The 18026-nt window shown below is 46.6% G+C and overlaps 1 protein-coding gene across 2 annotated transcripts in view; it reads right to left on the bottom strand.

Moving 5' to 3' along the window:
- Window positions 1–7001: 7001 nt before the first annotated feature.
- Window positions 7002–18026, bottom strand: part of Fstl4 (follistatin like 4) — a 446213-nt gene continuing 435188 nt past the window's right edge. For both annotated transcript variants that reach the window (XM_031352066.1, XM_031352068.1), the window contains exons 15-16: window positions 15229–15338; window positions 7002–13115 (exon numbers count right to left, since the gene is read on the bottom strand). In XM_031352066.1, the coding sequence (XP_031207926.1) occupies window positions 12413–13115; window positions 15229–15338 (813 nt within the window). In that variant the 3' untranslated portion in view covers window positions 7002–12412. The remainder of the gene's footprint in view (window positions 13116–15228; window positions 15339–18026) is intronic.

Genomic DNA, 18026 nt, shown 5'->3' with positions numbered 1-18026 from the left:
TTTATAAAATGAGAAGAACATATAAAATACAGCATATATTTTCTTATACCCTGAAACAATATGATTGTGGTTGCCAAGAGGAGCATCAGCAAGCTCTGATTCTCTGGGCATTCAGATCTCTGGGCTTTCCTGAATGCTCGGTCAGTGTGTGCCCAAGGTGGAAGCTCTCTCTCCAGCTAATCAGGGTATTTATAAGTTGCATTCTCTTACTTGTTCCTTAGAGTGTTCCTGTAGTCTGTGTTGGGAAACATTCTGCCCGTTGCCTACAGAGTGAGGGTCTATGACACAATGTTTTTTTTTTATTTTTATTTTTTATTTCTTTATTTATATTTGAATTTCTCCATTCCCAGTTTCCCCTCCAAAAAACAAAAAAACAAACAAAAACAAACCCCTGTTGCCTCCCCCCTCCCCATGCCTGCCACCCCGCCCTCTCCCACTTTCTGGCCCTGGCATTCCCCTACACTGGGGCACAGAACCTTCACAGGGCCGAGGTCCTCTCCTCCTATTGATGATCGATTTTGCAATCCTCTACCATACACATGCTGCTTGAACAATCAGACCCCTCTATGTGCAGTCCTTGGTTGGTGGTTGAGACCCTGGGAGCTCCGAGGGTACTAGTTAGTTCATGTTGTTGTTGACACAATGGTTTTGAATCCGTTCTTTTGGACCACCCAGGACTGCCCAGTCTCTTTGGTCTCATGGACCAACGCTGGTATCTGGCTTCCATCTTAGTAAGAAACCTTGGCTGGAGGGATGAACTCTGAACACAGTGAGGATGACTAGTGACTAGAAGTGGCAGGTAAGTAGATACTAGGATTTCTTGCACAGACATTTACACATCAAGGTGATACCTATCTGGACATAAAGGACCACTATTGCATCAAAAACATTTGGCTTTTTTTTTTTTTTTTTTTTTTGGGAGACAAATTCTCACTATGTATCCATGGCTGGTCTGGAACTTACTATGTAAACAGACCATGCTGGTCTTGAACTCACAGACCTACCTGCCTCTGCTCCCAACCTGAGTGCTGGGATTAATTTTGAATCCCAGGTTCACCAGAGCTACATGATGAAACTCCATCTCAAAAAAAAAAAAAAAATAGTTTTCCTCCACAGATTCCAGGCCTTCTGCAGTTTGGGAAACTTGGGACCCAGCCCTGTGCTAGTCCCTTCAGCTTGTCTGCAGCCTCAGTTCCCTCTGTCCTATATAGACATCCGTGTGTCTGGATCTTTGCTGGCTATCCTTGGTTGTCAACTTGACTATGTGTGAAATGGAGGATACCTGTGATCCCGACTTGAGTCAGGAAGACAAAGGCTTTGGTCTAGATCTTTAGGTGGGATGACACATACTTTTTTTTTTTTTTTTTTTTTTTTTTTTTTTTTTTTTTTTTTAAGGAGGACATACTTTAATAAATCACCAGACACAGAAATATATACCAAAAGAACATGATCTACCTCACCACTAAAGTGCCTCCAACAATCAGACTAACACGGAGTAAGTACACACTGCAATCCCACCCACACACTATGTACAGGTTCTATGAGCAGGAAGTTATAAAATACACAGAAAGGAGGACCATACTGCATGCACACAGGTTGTCCTCACTTAACTCAGACTCCTTATGCTGTGTGTGTGGTGTTCAGGTCTCCCATATGTGAGACTGCAAATGTTTGGAAGCACCTATTACCTGGTAGTCCTTATTCTTAACCCCAAGTGTAAATAATAGTGGATAGAGCTTGAGAATTTGCTGCCATTAAATGGAAAGCACCATGATCTGTATGTGGATTTTACACTTAGAGAGTGCTGCAATGATTTGATTAGGATTTTCCTGTGTAGATTGTTAGGCATCAAATCATTATAGACATACACTTTTGATATGGATCTTGAGGCTACAAGGCACACCTTTAATCTGGACCATACCTTCTGCTGGAAGGACAATGGAGGAAGTAAGCATTTGTTCCATCTTTACCTGCTTGCCCTCACCTCGAGGCGCATCTGTTCCTTCACTACTTCTTCAGAATTCTGGCTTATACAGAAGACCAGCTGAGACACCCAGCCTTGTGGGACTGAGCAACCACGAGATTCTTGGACTTTCCATTCACAGCTAGTCATTGTTGGATTAGTTGTGCTGAAGCTTGTAAGTCATTCCGAAAATTTCATATATATATATGTAAATACTTGTCCTTTACACCTTGTCCTTCTACACCTGCTCAGATACCTGAAGGTCAGACAGCCCTCTATGCCTAGAGGCAATCTCAAAATTGTATCATAAGTTGTCTTACTTCAAGGCCAACCTGGTCTACAAAGTGAGTTCCAGGACAGCCAGGGCTACACAGAGAAACCCTGTCTTGAAAAAAACCAAAAAACTAAAAAACCAAAAAAAAAACCTCAGACCCCAAAAAACTAAAACATAAGTAGTCTTGCTGTTGATTGGATGTAATAATGATCTGACAGCTAATAGAAGGAAGTAAGGGGCAGAAAGAACTTGAAATTTCATATATATATTTTCATTTTATAAGTTCTATGACTCTAGAGAAGCCTGACTAATACAATATCTTTGCCTTTTCCCCAACTCTGGGGATCCGCACGAACTCCTTACCATCCCTCATCCCCTCGCCCCGGGGTTGCTTATAGTCCTTTTCCACTCATATTCTTCTCCCAAAGACTCAGCTAGAAGCACTTCACTGGTGTTCAAGGTCCCAGTCCTTTATGTATGGTAGAATTATCTTGGACTTCCCCCACCCCTGAGGTATAAATACTGACATATAGCTTTCTATATAGTCTAAAGCTTGGCCCTTTTGCTAGAGTGTTCTCTTTCTTAGCTAGCTCATCTAACTTAACTTTACTATCTTGCCTAGGACCTGCCTCATGGCTAGCTCTATACCTTTCTGTTCCACTCTGGTCCATCTGTTTCCCTTTGGGTCTGCTTCCAAATCTTTGATGTCTGCTTTCTTCTTCCAGCATTCCCCTCCCATCCCCCCACTCTCTCAAGTTATACCCTCTACTTCCTGTCCAACTGTCAGATCATTATTACATCCAATCGGCAGCAAGACAACCCAGGATACAATTTTTGAGATTGCCTCTAGGCATAGAGGGCTGTCTGACCTTCAGATATCTAAGCAGGTGTGGAAGGACAAGTATTTACAAATATAAGCGGTGATGGGCTGTAGGAATGACAATACCAATAGCCTGCTACCACTTAGCTCTCTGCTGATACACAATCAACAATTGAAAATATAGAGACACACCTTCACACAATGTAAAAAAAGGTTATCCTAACTTGTATGCTCATAGGACAGGATCCCTGTCATAACTCTCTTGCAGCCTCTACCAACATGCCTTGGGAATGCTCCCTCTCTGAGACTTTCTCCAGAGAACCTCTTGTGGCTCTCCAGGAGATCTCCTCCTAGACAGAATAACTCCAGGCTGTGCATAGGTGGTTGACCGTGTTCACAGGCATTCTGGGGCCTGGACGCAGGTCAGGGGGCACAGGCAGATCCTTGAACATGTCTCTCTTTCCTTCTTTCAACCAGGATAGCTGTACCACCTGGCAGGGTAGATGTTCCAATCACAGGGGCCAGAGGCTGGCCACTAATTTTTGTAATAGGACACTCTACCCTGTAGCTCTTCTAGCCTCTGGCTTACTGTGTGCAGAGATCTCATACAGCCATCATGTCTATGGGGACAACATTCTGGCTGTTTTCTCTCATGCAAACCCATTGCTTTTGCTACTCCTTTTGTTTTTCAATTTTAAAACTTACTCTTCCTTCATATACTACAACCCGAGTGCAGTTTCCTCTCCCTTCTCTTCTCCAAGCCCCTCCTCACAACTCTTCCTTATGTCCGGTCCTATTTCTTTTCAGAAAAGGGCAGGTCTCTCATGAATATCAACCAAATATGGCATATCAAATTTCTTTAAGACTAGGTACTTCCTCTTGTATTAAGGCTGGATGAGGCACCCCGATGGCAGGAGAAGGTCCCAAACGCAGGCAAAAGAGTCAGAGACAGCCCCTGCTTCCACTGTTAGGAGTCCCACAAGAAGATCAAGCTACACAACTGTAACATATGTGCAGAGGACCTAGGTCAGTCCCATGCAGTCTGCCTGTTTGGTGGTTCAGTCTCTGTGAGCCCTATTAGCCCAGGTTAGTTGTTTCTGTGGATTTTCTTATGGTGTCCTTGCCCTCTCTGGCTCCTACAATCCTTCTTCCTCCTCTTCCACAAGATTCCCCAAGCTCCACCTAATATTTGGCTGTGGGTCTCTGCATCCATTTTTATCAGTTGCTGGATGAAGCCTTTAGTTTCTGTAAGGCAAAAGACACTATCTATCATAAATAGACAAAATGGCAGCCTACAGAATGGGAAAAGATCTTCACCAACCCCAGGTCCAACCGAGGGAAAATTTCCAAAATAAAGAACTCAAAAACTGGACATCAACAAACCAAATAAGCTAGTTAAAAAAAAATGGTATCCAGATCTAAACAGAGAATTCTCAACAGAGAAATCTCAGATGGCCTAAAAGCACTTAAATGAATGTTCAACATCCTTAGTCATCAGGGAAATGCAAATCAAAATGACTCTGAGATTCCATCTTACAACTGTCAGAATGGCTAAGATCAAAAACAAAAGTGACAGCTTATGCTTGTAAGGATGTGGAGCAAGGGGAACATTCCTCCATTGCTGGTGGAAGTACAGACTTGTACAGCCACTTTGGAAATCAATACGGGAATCGATCTACCTCAAGACCCAGCTATAGCACTCCTGCACATATACCCAAAGAGCATTCCATTCTACCACAAGGGCACTTGTTCACCTGTGCTCATTGTAGCTTTATTTTTAATAGCTAGAAACTGGAAACATCCTGGATGTCCTTCTACTGAAGAGTGGATGAAGAAAATGTGGTACATCTACACAATTGGAGTATCAGTCAGCTGTTAAAAAGTAGTATCCTGAGATTTGCAGGCAAGTGGATGGAACTAGAAAAAAAATCTTCCTGAGTGAGGTAGCCCAGACCTAGAAAGGCAAATATTGTACTCACTCCTAGTGGGTATTAGATGTAAAGAACAGTCATGCTACAGCTCATAGAGCCAAAGAAGCTTTGCTGCTTTTATTAGCAGGCAAATTGTGACCCACACTCTTCTTCACTTAGACGTTTACATTTAACTTTAGCTCACCCTATGCAAAACTTATTCCCAAGAGAACATTCCTGTGTGCACCACTGATGAGCCAGGGCTCTTGTAGTTCTTTGTAGCTTTCATATCTTTAGACTGTAGGCATTCTCTGTGACTAGGCATGGCTACAAAGATACGTTTTGGAGAACAATGGCTGAACAGAGAGTAGTTGCAGAAGTGTTCTGGCAAAGGGAGGAAGCAAACTGAGGACAATCTGGGCACGTGGAGCTCAAACACTCTTTGTCTGAGTGGCCTCATTGGCTGGGTCAGGATGGACATTTGGAAGGCCAGGTGAGACACAAGCTCCTGTCCTGTTACTTACTGGGCAGGTCTTGGAGTGAGCTATACCCATGTGGTGGGAAGTGCAGGCTTGGGTGGGACCAAAGGCAGGAGCATTGGGTAATTGGTCACTGCTCTCTGCTTCTTATCATGTGATTGCATTTGGATCAAGTTCAGTGTTCACCACACAGGGAACTGCTGGACCCCCACCCTTCTACAAATGTTAAGAAGGTAGATACAGAAGGGAGAAGCTAAGGGAGCTGAGGCTCAGGCTTTGTTGAATGTGGGTAGATCACAGGGACCAGCATCCATTGGTCTATGGACTTGAGTTGGAGCTAGTTCTGTCATTCTGAGCCACTGCTTCCATTGAAATGCAGATTATTTGTGGAGAAAAGAGAAGGTCACTTCCCTCCACCCCTCTTTGAGGATCTATAGGTAGTTAATGGTTGCTGATGGAGAGAGAGACATTTTCTTCAGTGATATGAATTGCTTATGCTCCTATAAACATCCCTTGCCCCCATAAGCCTGTAAGCAATCCTAGTGAACTGGACACACACAGACACACACACACACACACACACACACACACACACATATGAAAGAAGAATAAGGTCTAATTGGGAAGAGAAAGAGGATCAGAGTGAATAGGAGGGGACCAGAGAGGGTAGAAGGGTATAAATATGATTATAATACATCATTTACATGACTGAAAATATAATAGCAAAGCCCATTATTATTTATAATTAATATATGCTAATTAAAAAAAAAAGAGTTGGAGGAATGGCTCAGCAGTTAAAAGCTTTTGCTGCCCTAGCAGAGGACCTGAGTTTAGTTCTCAGGTCTGGTATTAGAATAGTTCTCACCTACCTGTAACACCAGCTGCAGATCTGTTGCCCTCTTCTGGCCTCTGTGGGAATCAGCACCCATATGCACACACACAGACACACACACAGAGACACAGACACAGACACATAGACACACACAGATACATACATACAAATACACACAGACACATAGACACACACACAGAGACACATACACAGACACACACAGACACACAGACACACACACACACAGATACATACATACAAATACACACAGACACAGACAGACACACACATACACACATACAGACACACAAACACACACACAGATACACACTAACAAAAAGCCCTTAAAAGAAATGGAGATTATAATAGGCCATCTCTCCCTGGCTGGTCACAACACTGGAAATGCACACTCCAGTGCCTAGCAAGAGCCCAGGTCAGAGCAGTCCGAGATCCAGCAGAGAGCAGCACTATGGTGCTTCTGTTGCCGTGACAGCTTATTGTGTAGGTCAGCTTGGCTGGGTGCTGCTTTAAAAGAAATGTTTGTCTCCCCAACATCCACATCCACACACTGAAACCTAGTCCTTTATGTCATGGCATTGGGAATTGGTGCTGTAGGGGAGGCACTAAGTTCACCACTTATGATGGAGAAGCTGGGAAAGAAGCTTAGGGCTCACACATGCCACGTGTCATATCCACGGCTGCTGACAGACCAGGTCAAAAAAGGTAATTTTTTTTTCAAGTTTTATTGTAAAATCCTCAGAAAAAGAGCATTGACAATGACCATCCCTTATGATAATCTGTGAGTCTTTTTTTTTTTCTTTTGTCAAGTGGTACAGTAAATACACCGTGTTGTTCAATACAATGTCATACACCAAAATAAACACAAACTTATTTCAAATGCCACATACGGTTACTGGGTTGGTACAAATTTCTACTAAAGTTGATGTATTAAAAATAATTTATATATATCTTATAAATAAGGAAAAATTCACATGTGTATTAATAATTACAGGTGGCTTTTTGAGAAATACCGATTACAGAAAATATATTTTGGAGTCTACACAACTGCTCAAAAGAATGTAACCTGCCTCAATGTAAGAGATCCAAAGGTTTTTTGCTTTTTTTTTTTCTGAGGTGGGGGAGAGGATGACTCTCTTGATGGTGTGTGGGGATCCACAACTTGAGTGTCATTTGGCAGCACAATAGCATGAAACAGTGTGCGACCACTCCAGCAAAACTTCATGCCCAGTTTCACTTTGGGTCATTTTTTTTTTTTTAACACAGCCTTCAGGAAGCAGGGCAGCATCACTGGGGAACGTGGGAAGGCAGAGGAGGCAGGCAGGGAGGGTGTGAGTACGGGGTGCTACCATTGTGGGGCACAGTGGGCTGGGGTCTGGCCTCCTATAGGCTTGTTTCTCTCTCATCCCTGGAGATGGCGTGCTAGACAGTGGATAAGGATTTAGAGTTTAGAGAGCCTTGGGTCTCTCCACCTGTCAAGGCTGGTTTCCCTTTCTTAGAAGGTGAACTTTGGAGAGCAACATGCCACCAAGGCTTGGTGTAGGGGGTCAGTCCATACCCAAGGCTTTGTGGGTTGTAGGGCGGGTTCTCTAGAGTTATCTAGGGTAGGGCCACGTTCCCTGGGCCATGAATGACTTTTTGGTGGAACCCTAAAGCAGTAAGGCATCATGAGCAGGGGTCCCATGATGCTGGGACAGCAGCAGGCAGATGCTCCTTGAGTGGTGGGAGTGAGCCGTGGGAAATGGACTGTCACTGGTCATTCTTGAGCTTGGAAAGAAAGGTGCATGAGTGTGACTTTGTATAAAAAAAGCAAAGATATCCTAAATGCACTGGTGCCTGCTAAAAAGCCTCACTATGGATTCCAGAAGTCCACTTCTTCTCTCCCTATATGTCCCATAATTTCTCTCATTATGTTGGTTCAATTATACTTCCTCAAAGTGTAATCAGATACCCAAAGAGCCAAAGGAGAACGTGGAGGCCTAAGATGATGCTCACGTATAATCTTTAGGTGTCTGTTGGGGAGCTGATGCCCAAGTCCACAGGCTCAGCCAAGACACACAGATCCTCAAACTGGAGCAGTGCGCAGGAAGTATGTTGCCTTCCACCAGCCATGTGGCATCTTGTGGTCACACCCCGTGTGCCTTGCTCCTGTTGGATCCTTTAAGTATCTCACTGAGCATCTCTGTGGTTGTGAAGAAAAAAAAATCCAGTGAAGGCAGTTAGTGATGGTCTTGAAGAAAACCAGTTTGCCTCAGTGGTGGCCTGGTTGCAAATGGTAGTATCTGGTCTGTGAGTTACTTTTCATTGGAACCCTCAAAGCAAGGTGCATTATGGGCAAAGGATGAGTGAAGCTGGTGTGTTAGAGGGTTGTTGCTCCTTGAAGGATGAAGGCCATCCTAGGGGAACTCATGAGAAGGGGACTTGGGATCCAGAGAGGGAACCAGGAAGAGAGTGAGTGAAGTGGGAGCAGACAGAGGTCAGAGTGCGTGGGCTGCCTAGCACGAGACAGGGTTGGAGTGAAATGTCATCAGCTCTGTCACTGCTGGACAAAGGTCTGTCTCTTTGACCACCCTGAAGGTGGTTTTCCTAGTCTTCAGCTTCTAACTCTGTAAAAATGAGAGCTAGGGTCTGGGCTGTGATTCTGGACAAGGTGCTGGCCCGATGGGTTCTGATCACACGTGGAGTGGGACTCGGGGTGCGGCTAGTGGAGGACTTCTGAGTCTGTGCTACAGTAGTCTTCCGGTCACCTTTGGCCTCCTGGGGTGGCATTCTGGGAGTGCTGGGTGCCTGGGAGGAAGATGTGAGGTAGATTGGTGGGTGTGCAGGGGGGGAGGGGGAGTGGAGACAGTTCTCCAGGAGGCTTACTTCTGGGAGGGAGGGTCAGAGATGGTTCAACATCAGTGGTACTCAGATGAAACACATGAAAAAGAACTGAAGCAACTACACTTTAGCCCGTGGTACAAAAATATATCCAGAGCGAATCTGTTTCACATCTCAGTTCTGAGATCTCCCTTAGTTCACAGGTTATTGGTCAACAGACAAATGAGAAGATGTGGCTGTACAAAGCCAACTCCTGGCCGCTTAGCTGAATGAAGATTCAGAAGTTCCCATGCTGTGTGGCAGCAAGCTGCTGCTCTTGGCATTGTTTGGGGTTGGAGTTGCATTCCTGGGGTGTGTCCCTTCAGTTGGGAGCCCTTTCCTGAACAGAGAAGCAGGTGGAGGGAGAGATAGCTCAGTGTGTGGCGGGTCTGCAGCAGAGGGACTGAGCTTCTCTGGTGATGCTCTCTCTCTACATCAAAGAATCTGAATGTTGGCATTAGTATTTGATCCCAGCCATGACTTCAGGCCTTTTCCAGCCTCCTCTTGGGATCCAGGAAGGCAGCAGAATATTTGTGTGGTTTGGGGACTGAAGAGATCCCCTTAGCATATTGGGGGTTGCCCACCCTCTGGTCTGCTTAGACAGAAGGGTCACAGACTCAGTCAGAAGCAGGAAGTCTCTCTTCCATGTTACTCATGAGTGGCTGGGTAAAATGTTAAGAATGAGGACTTTGGGGCAGAAGGAGAACCAGTAGCTACAGTTGCAGTATTTGTTTTCTGGAAAGAGAAGAATGGCTGGGTGTTCATGTCATCAGTTGACTGTTAAGAATTACAGATGGGGTTTATAGAAACAGCTTTCCTGGTGATTTTGCTGGTTAAACCAATCCTCCCTGGGTAAACTGTTAGCTGTCGATCTTTGTGTTCCTCAGGACAACCCGTCGGGCTGGGCTTGTGACAGGAGACTCACTTGAGTCACTATCTTCCACCATTGGGATTTAAACTCTATTCATGAGTCTCTTCTGGCCCCACAGTGAAGAGAGGGGAAAGCTAGGAAAGGGTTCTCTGTAGTCCTCTGCCTTCCTCTACAGGAAGCCACTCCACTCTGTAGGCTTCAAGCTTGTGATTTCTCGCTTTAACTAAGTCTATATGCAGGTCACTGGACATATGGTGGCTGTCTTCGGTAAGTTCTACCAGAAGAACAGAAAAATGTGTGGGTGTCTTCCAGGAATATGCAGAGGGGAAGGACAATGGCCAAGTAGCACCCCTGCTTTCATCCAGTTTGGTGGAACAGATTGGCCTTTGATTCTGGAATCCTGCATCCAAAGAAGGTAGGTACTCTGGCCTTGGTGGGATGGGGAGAGATGATATTTTGGCCTTGGTGGGATGGGGAGAGATGATGCTATGGCCTTGGTGGCATGGGGAGAGATGATGCCCTGCCTCTTTGAGGTTCAAGGATTCTTCTGCCTGAGGCAGGCACTATTCTTTCTAAAGGAGAAAATTATGAGCATTGGAAGGTTTTAGTGAAAACATAGGACTCTGGGGGGGGGGTGGTCATACCAAGATACTGAGGCAGATAAGATATGTCACCATCCACCCCAGGTGTGAAGATGACCATTAGGCCTCTGAGGTCAGCATCTTCCACCTCTATGTGTCTTGTTATTACCTAAATCTGAAACACAAGAGCACATATACAGACAACTACTGGGGACAGTTGTTTAGTGGACTGAGAGACAGGAGATGTGGGGCAGGCTGGACCAGTGGCAGGAAACTAGAACAGGCAATTGGGAGGTTGAGTACTCACGCAGGAAGCAGGAACAAAGTACAGTCTGTGTTGTCAAAGTCACGGCCATTGTTGGTCGACGAAGTGGCTAAGGTAGCTGAAGGGTGGGTGGGGGGGGAGACCCACTGTCTTAACGCTGCAGGGTTTGTAGAATTCAAGCTAGAAAGCAGGCACATTTTGACCACGGACATGGGAGAGGACAGGAGTGTTATGAGAGACCTGGGCAGGGGTTCTCCTTCTTGCTGAGAGGCTCAGACACAGGCGGTCCCCGTAGAGCTGGCTGGGCTGTGCCTCTTCCTGATGGCTTGAGAGCCTACTGAAGGCAGGAAGAGGAGGGACTGACGCAGTCCTTTGTAGGCTCTGCATGTTGGCGAGTGTGTAGCTTAGAGTGTGGGAATGAGAGCAGTTAGGGGAAAAGGCTCTCTTGCAGTGTGTTGACAGTGGCTGAGGCATCAGTGTCAACTGCTTGTGCAGAAGAAACACAGCCTTAGGACTCTAGATGGTTGGCACTCGTGGCTTCTAGATTTTGGCACTGAGGCCAGAGGCTGCCTATCCAGCAAGCCTGGTCTGCCTTGGGTCTGGACTTTCAGCTGGTGTGTTACGCTTCCTCAATGCCTTGCTATGGTGGAAAGCAGGTACACAGACTCAGCTTGGTCTCTTGGGGTCCCAGCATAGACTTTACCATGGTAGTATGGGCTGTACATGCCCAACAACACAATGGCACGGAGAGCCACTATTTCTTGGATATCATTTTGTTTTCTGCACGTGGGATGTAAAGATTGGAACCCTTTCCCCTCAGAGATTTGGCCTAAGGAAGGGAAGAATATATCAGGACCGTGGAGAGCATCTATCTGCCTCCTAGCATCTGAGATTATTAAAAAAAAATTAGTTTTAATCAAAAAATTCCAAAATAAAGAGTGATTTCCCCGTCCCCCAAGGTGTAGTAAGCCTCAGAGGCTCTCCCTCATGGATAGAGCATTCAGCTGGGAAAACAAGCAGACAGCATCTGCAATGGCGCGAGTGAAGTCCCTAGCAGGGTATATTAGCTCGCTGAGAGGCACAGCCTGCTCTTCAGGGCACAGACTGGCTGGGGCTGGCAGGTTAAGATAATGACTACGTGAAGGCAACTGACAGAAGTGTCAGCTTGGGCAGCAGGATCCCTCCGTTCTGTGGTGTCCCCAGGCAACATGGTGCGCAGCTGGGCACAGAGATGATTTTCCTGCACACAGCAGCATGTGTTCTCGTCATAGCTCAAGGTATTAAATCATACTTCTGGATGAAAACCCCCCAATCTTGGTTGCAGCGCATACCTTATACTAGGGAACTTGCAAGGAGATCAGTGTTGAACCACAAAGCGAAGTACAGGGTTTGGCTTGGGTTTTTTTTTTGTTTGTTTTTTGTTTTTGTTTTTGTTTTTTTTTTTTGTTTTTTTTTTTGTTTGTTTTTGTTTGTGAAAATGTACAGCACGCCTGGTTGGGGCTGCGGTGTCAGCACAAGGGTGGTTCTTTACCGTACTCTTTCAGACCTCCCCAACCCACACCACTGCGGCCGCACCCTTTATGCCTGAGACCTCGCACCTCAGGGCGTTTTGTCTCCCATTGACCAGGAACAGTGACTCTTGAGCTGGTGTGAGGAGGTATTGTCCAAAGAGCCCGCTGTCTCTCAGGACTCTGCGGGGTCCACCCCAGGGTGGGGCTGGCCCTCTGGGTGGCTCCCTTAAGTTCTTCAGCCTGCCCATCTTCCCGGTGGACAGCTCCAGGAACAGCAGGTCAGGCTCCTTGTCTAGAGTGGCATAGGCGTTGTACTGATTGCCTTCGGTGAACGAATGCTGGAATGCCAAATCGGAGATGCCTGGGTTTATTTTTAGGTCATATAGAGTCTGGATTTCCCCCCGCACTGTGACCTCCTGCACGTGCAGCCAGGGGCTCTTGTTGGAGACACTGACGATGAAGCGTCCATCAGGGGACACATGGGGGGTGCCTGTGATATCACTGTTGGGGCCTAGCACCGAGTCTGTGACACTGTCGATGAGCAGCTGTGGGCCAGTGGAGGTAGGGGTGTCCTGTTGACACTGCACGAAGAAGTAGCCGCCGAGGTGGGTGTGTGCCATGGCCTGAGGCATGCAGCCATAGTGCCGCAGGCTGATTGTCTTGAGCGTCATCAGAGTCTCTAGGTCGACTTTGTGGACAGCAGGGTCAGTCTTGTTGAAGATGAAGCCAAACCTGGGAGGAGAACGATGGGGGTCAGAGAGCAGGAGGCCACTGTGAGGGGTGAGGCATCTGTCATTTGTTTTAAACAATGACATCCCAATCCTTCAGTCATCTAATGGTCTATTAATAAGATCTATCATTCTGCAGGGGATGCTTCCAAAAGTCAGTTAGCTACATGTGTCAGCCACATACAGTTGAGGGCAAATGTTTGTGGATTTGTGTGTTTGCAAAAGCCATTCATCTTCAGAAATTGGGAGGGGGAAGGGCCCTTAATGCATCTCTCCCGGGTGTGTGTGTGCGTGCGTGCGTGCGTGCGTGCGTGCGTGCGTGTGTGCGTGTGTGCGTGTGTGCGTGTGTGCGTGTGTGTGTGTGTGTGTGTGTGTGTGTGTGTGTGTGTGTGTGTGTGTCTTTGGATGGCTTCCCTGGCTTCTGTTAGCTGGGATGGTGATCTGGGCTTGCAGGGTGGGTATGGAGAAAAAGACAGACAGATCTCTGTTGCCCTACTGTCGTAAATTAGCCTGTCTGGGAGCTAACTGTTATGTCAGAATCTGAGGACATGGATGCAGTCAAATAGGATAGAATTTCTATTTGTAGCCTTGATGTTGGGGGGCAGGGGGAGGAATGCACAGTGTAGTTCCCCCTCTGTCATCTACAATGTGGGTAATGGGCAACTTTTGCCTCTGAAGACACATGGCCTATTAGTGCTCTGAATGTCCTTTGGCTACAGAGCTGTAGTGGCTATTCCTGGTTGTCAACTTGACTATATCTGATGAACTACAATCCAGAATTAGAAGGCTCACCTGTGGCCCTAATCTGGAGGCTGAGAGATACAAGTTTCCGACCTGAATCTTGGCATGGAGATCTTGAGGTATAGTGGCTATGAATCCCAGAGGATTAAGATAGAAAGATCTATGAGTTCAAGATCATCTGGGATTAAGGGTGTGGTAGCATAGTGGCTATGAATCCTAGATTAAGACTGGAAGATCTACGAGTTCAAGCAAGGACATCTGGGATTAAAGGTGGGGTGGCACACACCTTTAATCTGGGCCACACCTTGTGCTGGAGACCTATACAAGGACATTGGAAGAAGGAAGGCTCTCACTCAGCTTTGCCTGCTTGCCTCGTGGGACTGAGCAACTGCTAGATCCTTGGACTTCCATTCCCAGCTGCTGCTGACCACTGTTGGGAGTTGGACTACATACAGACTGTAAATCATCAATAAATTCCTTTACTACATAGAGACTACCATAAGTTCTGTGACTCTAGAGAACCCTGACTAATACAAGAGCCTAGGACAAGCATGTCTCTCTGAGTGTCGGGGACTTCCAAGAGATCTCTGTCTGTCCCCAGGGCAGTCGGGAAGTCTGGATCCGAGAGGGGACTCAAGCAGATGGGACTTGGCCACATCTAGCTTTTTGATATTCTGTTGGAGACTGCCTGAAGATATGGAAAGGTCTGACCGCAGGTGGGACTTCCCCAGAAATCCTGCACCCAAGAGCTTTGCTTATAGAGGCCTTCAGTTTCAAATGCACCTGAAGAATAGGATAAATCTCTTGTTTCTATAATTTCCTCCTGAAAATACTGGCATCTCCAGAGCTAGCAAAATGCTCTAGGCATTGGCTTTAAAGTACCCTTAAAGAAGCAGAGGGAGAAAACGGTGCTCTCAGAAGGTGCTCTTGAACTTAAGAGCCACTCAGGAGCATCCAGAGCCTGAGCCTACACCACTCCAGCATCCTAGTGGGGGCTCATTCCAGCTCTGAGGCTCTGCAGAGAAGAGGTTCTTAGGAGCCTGTTGTTCTCTTTTGGTCCCTGGCACCAGCACACAAAATGAACCACTTCTTCCTGGAGACAGTACCTGATGTCAGTTCACAGAGGCATACATAGTGAGATCTCTGGGGTGTTGGTGACACAACAGGGATAGTTTGCAGAGCCAGTGGGTGCTCTATGAAATGAGGAAGGAAGGGAAGTGGCCAATCTCTAAAGACTCTGGGTCTGCTGAGTGGTGGTTTTCTATCCAAAGGTAGAGTAGGGAAGGCAAGAGGGGGATCCGGTGCTGACCTGGGCATGACTTGCCCGGGAAGAATGGGGCTGAGCATGGCCTGCAGAGGCCTGGTGGACCAGTTACCTGATATGGTTGATGATGAGATTTGTTGGAGGTATAAAGAAATTGTCCACTCCTGCAAACGGTGTTCGGATGAGGTGCTGGCCTTGGCCGGAGCTGGCTTCTGTGATCACCTGTAACATAGAGAGGGGTTCTTGTGGGGGTACTTTTCAGGAAGGGGCTGGAGATCTGGGTATGCACATGTTCAGCTGTAGACCCCACAAATAGGCTGCTGGGGGAGAGAGATGGTGGGTAAGCCCTAGTATCGGGGAAGGGACAGGAGCCAGGTGAGTGCTGCTTGAGAACATGGACATCAGGCATCTGTCCTTCCTGGACAAGGAAGTGGTGGGACTGAAAAGACAGCCCCGACTGTCTACCCCTCCTCCATCAGACCTGGCAGTGGGCTTCTTGTCAACTTCCAGGAGGGCAGGGTGAGGACCTAGGGAATGGTGCTAGTCTTTCCAAGGAAGTTACCCTCCATAGTAAGGGAACATGTTCAGAGACAGCTCCTTCCTGACAATAGATCTCGAGCGTGTCCACCTCTGCTCAATCTCAGAGAAAGAGGGAGAGTGTTCTGGACAAAGGCCTGATGCGCTTGGAATATAACATATTTATTTAGTGTTTTTGTGTGTTTATGTGGGGCAAGCACATGTGTGTGCACAGCTGAGCCATCTTCCTAATCTGGAATTTATTTTCTTTAATGCTAGGTACCTTAGCATGGGTTTCTAAGAATTTCTGTCCTATGTTGCTCTGAAAATGTGGAGACTCCAGAACTGGTGAGAGAAAGCAGGCATCCTCCAGGGCTGTCATGGCTGGTATCTTATAGTGGGACTCTAACTATGCAAAAGGAACTCACTCCCTAATGAGAAGAGGTTGGCCCCATTCTTTGCACAAGTTGGAGCGTGGTTACCTCAGTTTCCCTACAGGTTATGCTTTCTACCGTGCAGACTTGGCAGAGAGCAAACAGGTCCATGCCCTGGTGTATGTCCCTGTTAGGTTGACGAAGGGCAAGTTTAGGTTCAGACAGAGCTACGTGGTAGGAGAAGTTAGACAAGATGAGTCAAAACCGGGTGCCTTGTATGAAGCCACTTGGTTAAGGGCTAATCTAGGCTCTGCCTTCTGTACATGCTCTTATAGATTCTAGGCCACTGTCCAGAAAGAGGCAGATCTACAGTGCAGTGTGGCTCAGCTAGCTCACAGGCAATTTTAGCTCAAGGGTACTAGGGACAGGAAGTGGACCCTCGACTCTCAACTAGGAAGAGGAAACAATTTTTTTTTTTTAACACTCATATTGCAGCCATGGCAGTAGCAGAGAAGACACAGGTTTCTGCAGCCTCATGGCAGCCTACAGGACAAGGGCACTAGACTTTGATGGGGCCTGCTGAGAACACAGCTTGTAGCACTGAGCACTTCTGCCTTTTAGGAGAGGGACTGCCTTCTGGTTTTCACTTTCATGACAAAACAAACAGCAGCTGACTTGCCTGTGCAGGCAGGTTTGAGGCTGGAGTCCTCCATGCCCGCCTTGGGGGTGGGGGAATGTCAACAGGCAAGGTGCTGGAGCAGAGGGATACATGCTGTGATTTCTACTCTCTGAGTGGTTTTGAGGTTGCACAGAGTGTATTTTCCTGTGATTTTTCTATTTAACAAATGGCAGGATGATGCTTTCCTGACAAGCCCGTGGGAGAACAAGCTCATAGAACTGGACATTAAAGAAAATGCAAGGATTAGAAATGGGATCTTAGAGAGACTCTGGGAAACGAGGCCGAGAATTCCAAGGCAGTGTGCAATCGCTGCTTGATGCCAGACCTGTCATTTCAGCTTATAATAGAGATGGAAAATTACAGGCTGTCACCGGTCAGTGTCACTTGCGCTTCATCACCCGACACCCTGTATTCAGAGGTTGCTTCATCAGACACAGCACCATGAGCCATTGACCCCATGTGGTGTGGCAGGTCAACTTTATTTTCCGGAGCCCTGAGGTTCTTCTTGCCCTGGTCTTGTGTCCCAGCACATAGCTGAGCCCACAGATGCTACAAAGATAATTCTGGCTCTGTGGGCTCAGCTCAGGAAAGATACAGTGATGGTACTATAGTACGAGGTGTTACCTGGATGGAAGGGAGAGGACAAGGATGTCAAGCATCTCTCTTAGATGGGTGGACAATGTCAGCTGAGAAGTAGCGTTTGGAGGGACAGGCTAGAGGTGACAGAATGCTGGGCCTGGGGTAAGGACGCGGCAGAATTGGTACTGATGCCTGATGGTCCACACTGGTTGCTCAGGAGAGTATGGAGTGAACTTCACACATGTGTGCATCTCTACATAGCCAGGGCAAAATGTAACCCATCTCGAATAATGAATATTTAGGAGTAATGGTAGGATGCTTCAAATGCTTCACAAATATGAATAGCATGCTCTTTGCCCCACACTTGTAGTCTCTTTCATTGCCTATGTTTTGGATATGGGGTACAGGGATCTCACTATATATTCGAGGCTGGCCTTGAACGCCCAGTCTTTCTGTCTCAGGATCCAGAGTTGCAGGGTCATAATTGTGTGTGGCCATGTATAGCTTTTCAACTGTTTCTAGGAACATTTTATTATTAGGTTAGTTTAAAAAAATGTGTGTGTGTGTGGGGGGGAGTACTAGAAGCTGGCATCAGATCTCTTAGAGTTCAGATTGTGGGTGGTTGTGAGTCCTTTGATGTATATATTGGGAACCAAACTCAGGTCTTCTGCTACAGTGGCAAGAACTCTTAAATGCTAAGCCCTCTCTCCAGGATTTGGCTTACCTTCTGATTATCAGATATTATAGCCTAGAGCATCTAAT

The sequence above is a fragment of the Mastomys coucha genome, unplaced genomic scaffold (assembly GCF_008632895.1).
Source record: "Mastomys coucha isolate ucsf_1 unplaced genomic scaffold, UCSF_Mcou_1 pScaffold5, whole genome shotgun sequence".
Lineage (NCBI taxonomy): Eukaryota > Metazoa > Chordata > Mammalia > Rodentia > Muridae > Mastomys > Mastomys coucha.
This window is presented reverse-complemented; position numbering and strand designations above follow the sequence as displayed.